At 30.3% G+C, this 12,902-nt stretch overlaps 3 protein-coding genes across 6 annotated transcripts in view; 1 reads left to right on the forward strand and 2 right to left on the reverse strand.

Annotated features, from left to right (window-relative positions):
* The window catches only part of LOC144837772 (transcription termination factor 2-like), a 165,335-nt gene that overhangs the window by 72,213 nt on the left and 80,220 nt on the right, over positions 1 to 12,902 (reverse strand). The gene's annotated exons all lie outside the window — the stretch shown is intronic.
* Positions 1 to 12,902, reverse strand: part of LOC144837775 (C-terminal-binding protein 1-like) — a 66,184-nt gene that overhangs the window by 37,006 nt on the left and 16,276 nt on the right. Inside the window, exons 1-2 of one of the 4 annotated variants that reach the window (XM_078693023.1) lie at positions 10,949 to 11,284; positions 5,173 to 5,350 (exon numbers count right to left, since the gene is read on the reverse strand). In XM_078693023.1, coding sequence (XP_078549149.1) covers positions 5,173 to 5,331 — 159 coding nt within the window. In that variant the 5' untranslated portion in view covers positions 5,332 to 5,350; positions 10,949 to 11,284. Of the gene's footprint in view, positions 1 to 2,860; positions 2,928 to 5,172; positions 5,351 to 10,948; positions 11,285 to 12,902 lie in introns of those variants that run through there. The other 3 variants (XM_078693025.1, XM_078693026.1, XM_078693024.1) reach the window with 3 other exon arrangements.
* The window catches only part of LOC144837779 (E3 ubiquitin-protein transferase MAEA-like), a 43,825-nt gene continuing 42,447 nt past the window's right edge, over positions 11,525 to 12,902 (forward strand). Inside the window, exon 1 of the mRNA XM_078693031.1 lies at positions 11,525 to 11,569. Within this exon, the coding sequence (XP_078549157.1) occupies positions 11,531 to 11,569 (39 nt within the window). The 5' untranslated portion in view covers positions 11,525 to 11,530. The remainder of the gene's footprint in view (positions 11,570 to 12,902) is intronic.

Here is a 12,902-nt window from a genome sequence, read left to right on the forward strand (position 1 = left end):
TTACATTTACAAATCAGTGAAATTTGCTTTTAGGTGAAATTTAATTGAAAGTGTACTTATATAATTTCAAAAGAGGTTTGGTGATATTATTCATTTCTTGAACAATAATCAAATAATACAAAAAATGAGGGGTGAGAAAGGGCTGTGTTGATATGGTTGAGGTGGTTATATTGTCTTGGAATTAATATTAACTGCGTATTGAATCGTATACACAATGGTTTAATATTGCTGCAATTTACACTGTAGTACAAATTATATAGAATTATAGTATAAGTTTTGAATTTATTTATCTTTAAAACAATATATTGCTAGTGTGGCCGACACTACGCACATTTGAATAAATGTATTCTGCAATCGTAGAACACTTTGTGAAGGAAATATGTACCAAACTGTTCTTAATTTAAACGAGCGTATTGCTAATCGAAACGAAAGATAATATACACTACTTTAATAATGCATTCATTTTGTAGCAATTAGGTAAAAACTCTCAAATTATCATTCTCTTTTGCCTATAAACAGACAGTTACAGATGTGCTTCTTATTTGATCAATATCAGGTATACGCGTTTGAAGACAGTTCAAGAAGTCAGAACTAGGATCTAAATCAGCTTACTCTATCTCAGAATCCAGTTCACCTCTTGGGAAAGGTCAAAATACGAACGATGTTGGTAGAAACCATCATTGTAAAATGTATCGAATATCATTGACGACAACGAAGCATATTTTTACATCTTACAATAAAAGCAAATAACTTGCAATATACTATTGAAAATGCTATTCTTAATGAGTATATTAGTATTACTATGATTTGTTATACATTACTGTACATGTCTCATTATCTCTCTCAATATGATGTTTATTTTTGGCTGTTAAACCCAGAATATTCCTATTTGAAGTCTCCTAACCTCCTATTCTATTTACTAGCAAATTTTTTGTTGCAGTTTACAAAAAAAATAATATTGATATTTTACAGTGGAGAAATGTTGTTATATTTTTTCTAATGATCTAAACAGCATCATGTCTACCAATAAGTTACTCAAAACACTAACTATTTTTTTTTGTTACATAACTTAATCTTTTAATATAAATCCAAAGGCAAATTACTCAAAAAATTACAATGCTGTGGGTATCACTCAGTGGCTAGATCTCAATGGCGGTACAAAAAAAAAGAAGTGAAAAGCTAAATTAAAAACGATAAAGTAAAACAGCCAGGAATATTAGCAGAGCTTTCGGGCAACACTAGCCCTTCATCAGTCCAAGTAAATCTTTTAATATATAAACGTTTACAGGCAAAAGAAGCAATTCTAAACCACCCGGTGAATTAATATGAATAAACAAAGGGTAAGCTAAAGTAGTCCACTACAATCAGAAATTGTTCCTCCATAAACATCCAAATACCAATAGACAGTGTTAACAAGCTAGAATAAACTTAACGACAGATGGTAGAGAGAGAATGAGCGCAAACAGCCTAGTACGCGCTTTCATTAAACAGTGGACTTAAGCCCATATCCCCAGGAGGTTCTCGGTGATGTGTATGTAGCCTACAGTGACGTTTAATGTGAGGAATAATTCATTATGTTGATCGTAAAGCACTTGGTTCATACGGTTGTATAACAGACACATTCTCTACACTTATTTTATCTGTGAAAAGATGATTCTACAGATCAGTGATGATTATTTTTTTCTCTCTATGTTGTCAATCAATCATGGTGATGTCTTTTTTTTTTGGTTTATTATATTTAATTATTTTCTGTATGCAAGAATTTTTCCAAAGTCATTCATGGATCAGTTTCTGGGTTTCTACAGTATGTTTAAAGTTTGTGAGAAACTCCTTTTCATGCTAAATAGAGTTTTGTTTGTCAATTTTTGGTGTTGGACTAAATTTGGTCAATTTTAGGTTCAGACAATGAGCTTGGATTCTGTTAGCATAGATATGTGCATATAAAACAGTTTGGGATGATGGTCTTCCCTAAAAAAAAAAATCTAAATTCAATTTAATATCAAAGCTGGATGACAGAAAATGATGTAATACATAATTTACAGAAGTCTAGTTTATCAACTTTTGGTGTTGAATTAAATTTGGTCAATTTTAGGTTCAGACAATGAGCTTGGATTCTGTTAGCATAGATATGTGCATATAAAACTGTTTGGGATGATGGTCTTCCTTAATAAAAAAAAAAATCTAAATCCATTTTATTATTAAAGCTGGATGACAGAAAATGATGTAATGCATAATTTATAGAAGTCCTAAGTCATCACAAATTGAAAACTCTTTCTATACCATTGTCAGCAACGCTAAATTGAGTAAAAATTAATCAGTTACCTTATACTAATTCTAATTTTTTTTTTGTAATTCATTTACTTTGAAAATGTCATATTTGAAATGTTTGCTGCTTGTTTGTTTGTTTGTTTATTGCATTTTTAACTAAGAATGAATTAAAGTTTGTTAGGACAAAAGAGCAGAACAATATTAATATCAAAAACTTTACATTAACAGAACTAAAACTCAACATAATCATATTCATAACCAAATGCATTAAAATGCAATGACCCTTTGAGTACTCTATTACTGAACTATAAACGAAAATTGTTTTTTATTTGAAATTAAACAAAAAAAAAGATTACAGCAATATTATTATTACGCTATGCACAATTGCAATGCTTATTTTTCTTTAGTTAAAATGAATACTGCTGTACAGAAAATACTAAAATAGCTACAGTGTATACCTACAATATGTATCTGATGGTCATTCGGCATATACGTCAAAATTAAAGTTAGTTCCCTTTTATAATGAACGTTTCGTACTACAAACATTATTAAAAATAAATAAGTTTGCGATCTAATAATGTTTCATTTATACCTTTTTTATTGTCAATAAAAATCACTTGCAAACAGTCAACTCTTGTCCAAAATCAGCAACAGATAACCTTGCAGAAGGGGTAGAGAAAAAGAAATCATAAAACAAGGAAGAACAAATTATGAACACAAAAAAATATAGGAAAGGTTAAACAAAATTAACGAAATGAGTAAAACACATAAATGGCGTAAGCGAATGTTTTTATTTTCTACTAATTTGTGAAGCGTGGCGAAGCTAAAATAAAAAATCAAAACTGCTGGTGAAAAAGGTGTGAATTCTAAAATGGAAAAAAAAAGATTTTAGACTAAAATAGAAAACTGTAATGAAAGATTAATTTACTAAAACTGTTTGTTAGAATCTAGAACTAGAATGTGATTAATTATCAAAAAAATTGTTAATAAAACTGTGAAAATGTTATTTGTTTTGTCATGGATGTAGATTTCAGCTTGGATGGACAGTAAAGTCTCAATAATTAATTATCAAAAAGACCATCGTGCCTTAACCATCTTTAATTTGTGTGCTTCCATTGTTCGGTTTTATCACCAAGGTAGGTCCCATTATAAGCTATAGTACATCCATGTGTAATGTAAAATATAATAAGTTAATGTGTGTATAATATTATATTTCAGTAATAAGTTAATGTGTATAAACGGTGATGAATTCTTGGTGAAAAATATCTCACTAGCAATATGAAGAGAAGCATAGATGGAGTGCATAAGCAATGTTGTGTTTGCTGTGTTAATCACACAATTAAAAACTACATTATTACTATAACTACACTGTACACACTTAACCCAAAGCGCACTGTATGTTCCTTCCTATAAACATCACTGCTGGTTCTACTGTACATCATTTACTATTAGTATTGTTGGCACTAATATTTTATTACATACTGTACTCTTGTAGTATTTTAAAAAGTCTTCAATTTTAGGTATCGGCATGCAGTACAAGTTGTTGATTATTGGGAACATTTTTCTTTATTTAAAAAATATTTAAATGTAATACATTGATCTGGAGTCTGGTTTACAACAGTAGTCTGCCCTCTATAGTCAATTCATCCTCATGTTTTCCATTGAATTTAAAAAGTTATTAGTTTTATTAATCATAATACCGTGCGTTTAGAATAAAAATAAAAAGATCAAAATGCTTTTGCAGTCACACCTTTCTGATTTGGTAACAATCATTCGTAAACAGAAACGAACTCAACAAGATGTTGAAATTCACTATTAACCAATGTTGGTAGACTAGTGATTCTTTTTACCAATAAAACATAATACCGTAGCCAGGATTTTTACAAGGGGGTTCCCTTTGTCCACAAAGGGATAAAAAAGTAATGAACTAGGCTAGTTAGGCCTGTTTACAATCATTTTTGCTGCTTTTCTCTAGTTTGAAAATGGTAATTTTCCCTTGAACCCCTCCTGGCTACGGGCTTGGAATGGCCTGTAAATTCTGTAAGTGGATTTTACACAAGTGGATTTTACACAATCCAATCCATACCTTTTTCCGGTTGATAGTAAACTTTGTTCATTTAAAAATATGACTGCAAAATGATTCCAAACCAGCTATTTATGTAGATTAAATTAACTATGCATCCTTGAAAAAAATTCTTTGGGATTCACTGAAAATTAAGTACCACACTGTTGATAATGGTCTAAATGATTAGGTGGTTAGTGTTATGGAATGTGACAACTGTACCAGTGATGTGCAAGCAAAGGTAAAGATAGTACATGCAGCATGCTATATACAACATACAGAACAATATACAGTACAACGTTCACATACAGTGTCAATACAAATAGTAACTTTTGTAAAATTGGACACATTTATATTGTAAAAGTGTACAATTACAATAAGGTGAATGTTTGAAGATATGCGCTTATATAATAAAATCGAACTGAGTCATGTCCAGTACTGTACATATAGCATTATCAATCTTTAATAGCCTGGGTGGAAGAAATTAAAGCTGGTTTTCCCGAAGACTATTACATACTGTATTTGCTTTTTAACAAAAAGCAAAACAATGAATTTTGGTTTTTCTTATTCAATGGATTATAAAATGAAATTCATTTTTATTCATCTTTTAAACTTTGTTTTTACTGTAAGGTTTAAATATTGTATGCTGGGAAACTTGATCTGGGAGCAACAGTCTGAGGTAATAGCTGAGAGTTACTACCCATCTTCCCGTTATGTAATAATATTTCAAATGAGGTTGGTTGTAATCATAGATGCAAGCATTGTATTTGACACTGTCTGGATTTAAACATGCATTTTCTGAAGCAAGATACAAACTATCGAAAGCATCATTTTATTTCTACCTGCCCAACAATAGTCTCCTCTGTTCGGCCAATAGCTTCTAACCACTTCTCGCGCAAAACAGATGGTCTCTTCGGGACACGATAAAAATGGCGGGGATCGTCAGTTCCCTTGTAACGTGAACGAAATTTACAATTAGGAAAACCGCATGTTGTCGGCATGACTCAGTAGAAGACCAATCTGTGAACAGATAAAAAAAATAGTTAATTTAAACAATCTTTCTGTCTTTATAATAATTAGACCAAAAAAACTTGAGAGAACAAAATAATCATATTCATAGGGTCTTCTTAAGCTCTGTCTGCACTATCAAACTTTATGTGACAAAAAAATGTGATGTGCACATGTATGGAAATGATGTCATATCACTACCATATTTGAGCACATTACTACCATATTTGGTATCTTTGGGATCCAAAAGATCTTAAATATGTTCCTAATCAATTCAATTTGGCAAACCTTTTTGAGACTGTATTAAATTATGAGAATGTACAATTTGTACGACTACGATGTTTACAACAATCTCATACAATTCTGGAAACAAAGGCAAATTAATTTATTGATTCCTGTATTTAAGAGAACAATATATTCACACACAAACGCACAATAGCAATGCAAAAAGGTAATAAAGAATGCATCATAATAGAAGCATACCAAATTGGAATAATAAGTTCTATTCATCAATCACAGAAAGTCATCAATATAAATGATTACAAATTATTCTAATATTTGTTAGTTGGCAGGCTTCATACTGATTAGAATACTAATCACAGAACAATGACTTTTAAAGAGGAATTTATACTTTAACATTTCTATTGTTTAAACAACATTTGCAATAACAATGGATAAATTGGCTGTATTGTTTAAGGACTAGCATGGCAAATAAAGTATGCCATGCCATGTGTTTTCAAATAGGAATGAAGTAAAGCTCTGTCTACACTATCAAACTAGTAATATTAATAAGTATGACAAAAAAGTGTGACATGCCCAAATATGGTAGTGATATGACATCATCATGTCCATATATGGGCACATCACAATTTGTTGTCACATAAAGTTTGATAGTGTAGACAGAGCTTTAAGGTTGAGAATGTTTCAGTTGTTTTGCTACAACCATGTTTAGTGTTCTCCAAGACCTCTTTGCTGCGTTCTCCAAGGTCTGTCATCTCAAAATTAAGTAAAAAAGTAAATCTTCTTCACCACAATCAACACTTATTTATTATCAATCAACGTGGTAAAAATGCATACACAGTTTCCACTTTAAACTAGGTTTTTTTCAGAATTTCAATCAGAAGATAACATATACCCAGGTTTTTTGCAGAATTAATATGATACAGTAAGTTAGTGCTTCAAGAACGAAAAGTTATAGAAAATATCAAATGTAATTGAAAAAATTAAAATATATTTATTAACATTATTTAGCAAGCCTGTACACGTTTTATCAATTTTGATTAAAAATTTCTTATTGTATACTTTCCAGTATAATTAATAAATTCTTTTTAAAAAGCATACAATTAACATTAATTAAAGAAAATGCCAATTATGTTTGTAAGGTGAAAACATATAATATAATTTAAATAGCGATACATCAATATTAATGAATTGGACATACTGTACTTGACAGGAAAGCTATGTTTAGTGATTACAAAATTTAATTTGTTTTTAACTAATACTAAGTGTGGTGGGTGTATTTTATATTAAGACATTTTAATTACAGTACATTTTAATTAAAACAAATTTCCAAATCTTATTGGATTTGATGTTTATGAAGTTATGTATAGGTTAAAAAAAGATCACTCCACATTCATGTTTATATGCCAACATCTCACATTACATCACAGATTTCCAGGCCAGTTCAGGGAAGGAATTTGGTACCAAAGTGAGAAGGATCATAGCAAAATGTATGCCAAAGTATTTCATACTGTTTCCTGTAGAAAACACTAACAATTTTATTTTTAAATTAATTTTTTATAAATATATGACAAAAAATTACACGCATCAAAGAAAATGGCATGATGATGAGGACCTGGTATAAAATCATGTAACAACTATCAATGGAATGTGCTGACCTGGGAAATACAATGCCACACCAAATTATGCACACACACAAAGGGGTAATTCATATTTGATACCACAAATATGTAACATAAATAAACTAATTTAAATCTATGAATAACATTAGCTTTATATTTCACGAAAGTTTAGTGTTACAACTTTGGATTCTGTTTCAAGACTTATTTTCGTTTTTTCTTTATTTAAACTTTTAAAATAATTTTGTTATCTATTTAAAATGAATGTTGATTATTAATAACTGGTAATAATTTAAACATAATTTTTTCTATGGGTAATTTTTTTTTATTCAGTTTTTTAAATGAAAATAGTTTAAGCTTTTTAAAGAAGATTTAAATCTCTTTATCACCTCGATTAACACTGTACAGCTTTGGTAGGGATATAACATTATGTAAAGAATTTCAAATACCCTATGATTTATAATTATTTGGAGCGAAGTGCATTGTGTTTGTCTAGACATAATCTGCCAAAGGGTTAGAAGTGTCTAACTTTTTATCGCTATTTAAGTACAATCTAAAATATTCATATTTCTTTAAATAATAACTAAATTTCTTTGAATTTGGGACTAAAAAATTAATGAACATAAATATAATAGCTACAGGTAGTCTCTCTCATACAGCCCAGTAAAGTCATTTCTAATACCAAAATTTAACAAGTTTACAGTAATACCATGTTTCCAAAATTAGCCTAAATCAATAAAATTAATATCTTTAATGATTAAATATATATAAAAAAAAAAATGTAAATAAAATGATTGATTTGTTTTCATTGGGAAATAAAGAATAATTATTACTAATATTAATTGGTGGTATTGCAAAGTTCTTTGAGACTATCTGGTATCAATTGCTTTTCCTGTTTTTTGGCCCATTGTAGTATACGAACAATAGGCTTATTTCATGTTTATAGGGAGTGGCAGGCACTGACCTGGATGTAACACCATGCTACAGAATGTCTGCTGCATCATAGCAATTACAAGGAGACTGAGCTGGTATGCATCGGAATGCTGCAATCTACATGCCCAGGGCCTAGCATAATGAAACACAAAAGTTCCAACAATGCTGCATGACCTATCAAGCAGTCATATCCGTTTTAATGAACAATTCCTATTTAAACATTCTTTAAGAGATATTATTGTCAACATAAAATATTTAGTCAACAGTAGTACATGATGTGTTTTACACTGTGTGTGTACATCAACAAATTGAACCTATCCAAATAAAACCATTCTTCCAGGAATAAACAACAAACAATACAAAACAAACTACACAATACTAAAAATACAAATGATAGTATAAATAATTTGTTGTGATTACTAAAATAGATTTTTAAAATTTCCCACAAAGTAATATGAGAACCCATATTATATTAAAGTCATAAGTCTGTAAAAGTGTAACTTTTAAACAAAGAAGTATATAATATTACATTACAAATGGTATCAATGTACATAATCATGGAGAAATTAGTTCCTAACTTATTTCTCCATGATATAATTAAAACCTAGTTGGTCTATTTATAGTTACTGTCCAGTACGTGTTTATAACAAGTCTGGTATACAGTAGACCTACATATTGTCTGATGGTACGGACATTGTAAAGCTTCCTCTGTAGTATAGTAAAGTACATTGCCTCAATAAAACTATATAAGAGCCGAGATTTAGACTATAGCATTTAAAAACATATCTTCAGCTATTAATATCACAAGATAAAAAGCCACATGGTATAATTATAAATCTATATTTATATTACATACAAAACCACAGAGGGGGTAAATAGTATGTCCTTGGAGGATGTAGTTGACCAGGCTATTGTAAATTATAGAATAGGAAAAGAAAATAGGACGTATTTGGTCTACATTAACCATGGAAAAATTCACCATGTGGTAAACTGTAAAAAGATGGGTAAAATCACTTGCATACTGTTGACAATTTTGACCAATAGAAAACTAAAAAAAAACAATAAAATACTGTAAAGGATAAGGGTTACACTGTAAAATACAGTATACCACTTTTTATGACCTTTATACCGAGTGCCTTAATGTTCAACATTATTTAGCAATGTTAGCCTATTGTTGTATGTGTGTGGTAGATTGATGAAGAAATGGCCAAAACGTCAATTCAACTGGACGTCGTCCATAGCACTATAATTATCTCTGTTGTCTGTTAAATTCCTCTTAAACTTAAAAAGTATCATAATGCATAAATTTGTCTACCATCAATAATTATCTGAATTACTTAATGTTTTCGCCTACATTTCATGTAAAAAAATACATACTGCATGTTTAACCAATCACCTTACCACAATGCTACTCATTCTAAATATAACAATACAAATTAGAAGTACAGTAGGTATTAATACAAGATGGTTAACTTATGATTACTAGTTTACTAAACTCTGTAAAGCTGTAAAACTACTCAAGTAAACAATCTATTTTCAACAATTTAATCTAGTGTTAAAAATGTATTCTTTCGCAACAATTACAAAATTAGTGCACTTTGAAATCTTTTATATCAATAAAACGTAAACAAAACACATAAGATTTGTGAGACAATAACATTTTTCATGGTAAATAGTTCCGAAATGTAGACTCAATTTAGGCAAATTCGTATTATTTCAGGCTAAAAGAATTTTTAACTTCATAAATCCAATTTCAGATATTTCAAGATAAATTTTCCTGTTTCCAATCACAATTGATCATCACCATTGATCATCACTATCATATTACCACCAACACCATATTAATATGGTCAATAATTTATCACCACCACCACCATAATAACTACCACCACCACTAACATCCCATCCCTACCATCATCACCACTACCATCAACATCATCCCTAACCACCATCCCAACTACCAATATTACAAACATATTCCACCACCATGCCAACTACAGTACCACCACCATCACTAGAACCCAAAATACAGTACTGTACCAACATCACGACTACCAGCTCTAAAGTCATTTGTAAGCCTTAATATATTTTTAAAACTACCATAAAAATGAAAATTATTTAACAATCTAGTTAATGTACATTATAAATAGCAAAGAAAAACAAAATTCTGATGAAATTATGAAATTACTATAGAGAATAAAATGAAAAGGAATAATTTCTTCCTTGTGTTTAACTGATTATAATATACCACCACCAGCTATGAATTTAATCACAGAATACTAACAGTAGCCTTCACTTCATAGCATGGTAAGGCAGGGCAAATCAATAACATACTAACACAAGGCTTACAGAACAAATACTACCAAGGTCATAATGTACATTTTATCATGTTTACCACATTTACCAGTCCCCTCCACCAGCAAAAAACAACATTCAAAATACTAATTAACCAGTTACATCAATAGTAGAACATTTTCCATTCTCTGAGGATTTTAAGTTTGGAATAATTTCACGCACCACAGAGAAAATCTACACATTTCACAATTATGAGAGAGAGCTAATAAAACGAAAACTATCCATGCATACTCGAGTGTGGCCTCCCTATGACATTCTATACCACCAGACATAAATGAATTCCAAAATCTTTTTTTATACACCATTGATTGTCGTTGTATGTAACCACACGTTATGTGAATAATTTACAATAAACATGGCTTAGCATATGCATCTTTAGATCAAAAAGTCACATAAATAAATTGTAGATAAATAAATTACTATTACGACATAAATAAACCATTTACAAATAAACTATTTTCACCTTGGATGAAAGAATATTTAGCTCAGCGAAACAAAGACACCGCTATGCACACTCTCTACTCTACTACTTGATTGGTATGGTAGCACCAAGTGTGGCATGCGCTCTGAAACCAACCTCCACCACACCACGTTTTCGAGGCGTTGTTCTACCAATTATTTCCAGTAGATATCTTCAAAAATGGTGTCCATTAATTCGGGAATGACATTTGAAACCACATACAACGAAAAAAATCCGACAAATTTTCATAAATTCCACCGGTCAAGAAGAAAGATAGAGCGAAGATTATAGCGTATCCCAGACACTCTCTTCTCTCATTATGGTGGTTGTATGATTATAAAGAAGACGTGGGGTCAATAAAATTGTTGAATGATTGGATCCGCAATTATCGTAATAATTATCAATTTGAATATAATGTTTTTAGGGTTATAAATATAATTAATTATATTTCTTTAGCACCTAATATTAATTAAATGGTATTTATATGAATTAAAGTTAACCGAATGCATGAAACTAAACAATAAAATTCCCTCGACATAAATGGAATGCGCTAAATCCATGCGGCGCCCTCTGTCAAAAATTAAAATGGCGGACGTCAAAGCATTGGAGCACTCGACATTAAAGGTGATAAAAATTGTATTTTTCAATTATTTGTTGCGTTTTTTTAGTGGTTTATTGATGCAATTAAAAGCAATAAAGTTAATGGTCTTATGATAGATTGGAAATAATGTAATATGTATGCTTTGTGCTATAATTTGTTTCTGTAAAGTGTTGTTTTTAATCGTCACCGACGAAACCGATACACTGTAGTAAACAACACAGCAGTAGCCTGGTAGGCCTAGCCAGTAGCTAGCAGACTAGTCCCCCTAGCTTAATAGCTAGCTAGACCTGGTAATAATAGACTAGGCCAAGGTATGCCTAGGCCTAGTGTAGTATGGGCGGCCTAAATGTATGCTCCTACAGTACACCCTAGAGTAGACACCCTGTCCTATAAAATATGACTATAAAATACAAATACATTCAGTTTATTATTATTAATTAATTCATTTTTATTTAGTAATTATTTTGTAGTGAAAATAATTCTGTATGAATACGCCTTTTTCCCGATACGAAAGACATATCCGATCGATGACAAACAATGTGCAGGGAAGCGTAACCAACAGAACTAACATAGCGAGGCGAGCATATTTTCGGATGGACAGTCTTATTATGGACAACATTTTTATTGTAAAATGTTCTTAAAAGATTAGCCTACATCACTATGATTAAAAAAAAGTTTTAAATTGTTTTGATCATATAAAATCCAACGGAAAAAATATGAAAATCAAAAAAACTGTGTATACGTACTGCGACTACACAGAAATAAAAAGGTGGCACACATGGACATTGTATTTTTTGCCTATCATTATCAAAACAATTGTTTTAATTAATTAAAATCACACAGTAATATAAGCCAATCTTTTTAACAACATTTTACAGTAAATATTTTTGTCATGTGACCCTCCGTTTAGGAGGTACGATTTTTGAATAACAAGGTGTACTCAAATACCAATAAAACATTATGTTACTTTTGTTGGTTACGCTTTGCTCCACATCATTGTGTCATCGATCAAAGATGTCTTCCTTTTCGCATTCAGATCTTCAGAAATATTATTACTGTACCAACATTATTATTATTAAATGGCCTATAGGCCTAGTATTATTACAGTAGGCATCAAATTTGAGTACCTGTAGGTGTTTTTTCTGTATTTTCCCACAAATTTCCACAATTATTGTTATATACCACAAATGAAATTATTCTTACAAAATGTAAGCTTTAAAATCTAGTCTAAAAATTTAGTAAACCCCAAGAAGTTTAAATTAATCATTTGCCTTGAATAATATTTAATATTTAATACTATTTTTTGTTAGTGTAAAAAAATATTTATTGAGATTGATTTTGTATTTTTTAAAGATA

The sequence above is a fragment of the Antedon bifida genome, chromosome 3 (genome assembly GCF_963402885.1).
Source record: "Antedon bifida chromosome 3, ecAntBifi1.1, whole genome shotgun sequence".
NCBI classification, from domain to species: Eukaryota; Metazoa; Echinodermata; class Crinoidea; order Comatulida; family Antedonidae; genus Antedon; species Antedon bifida.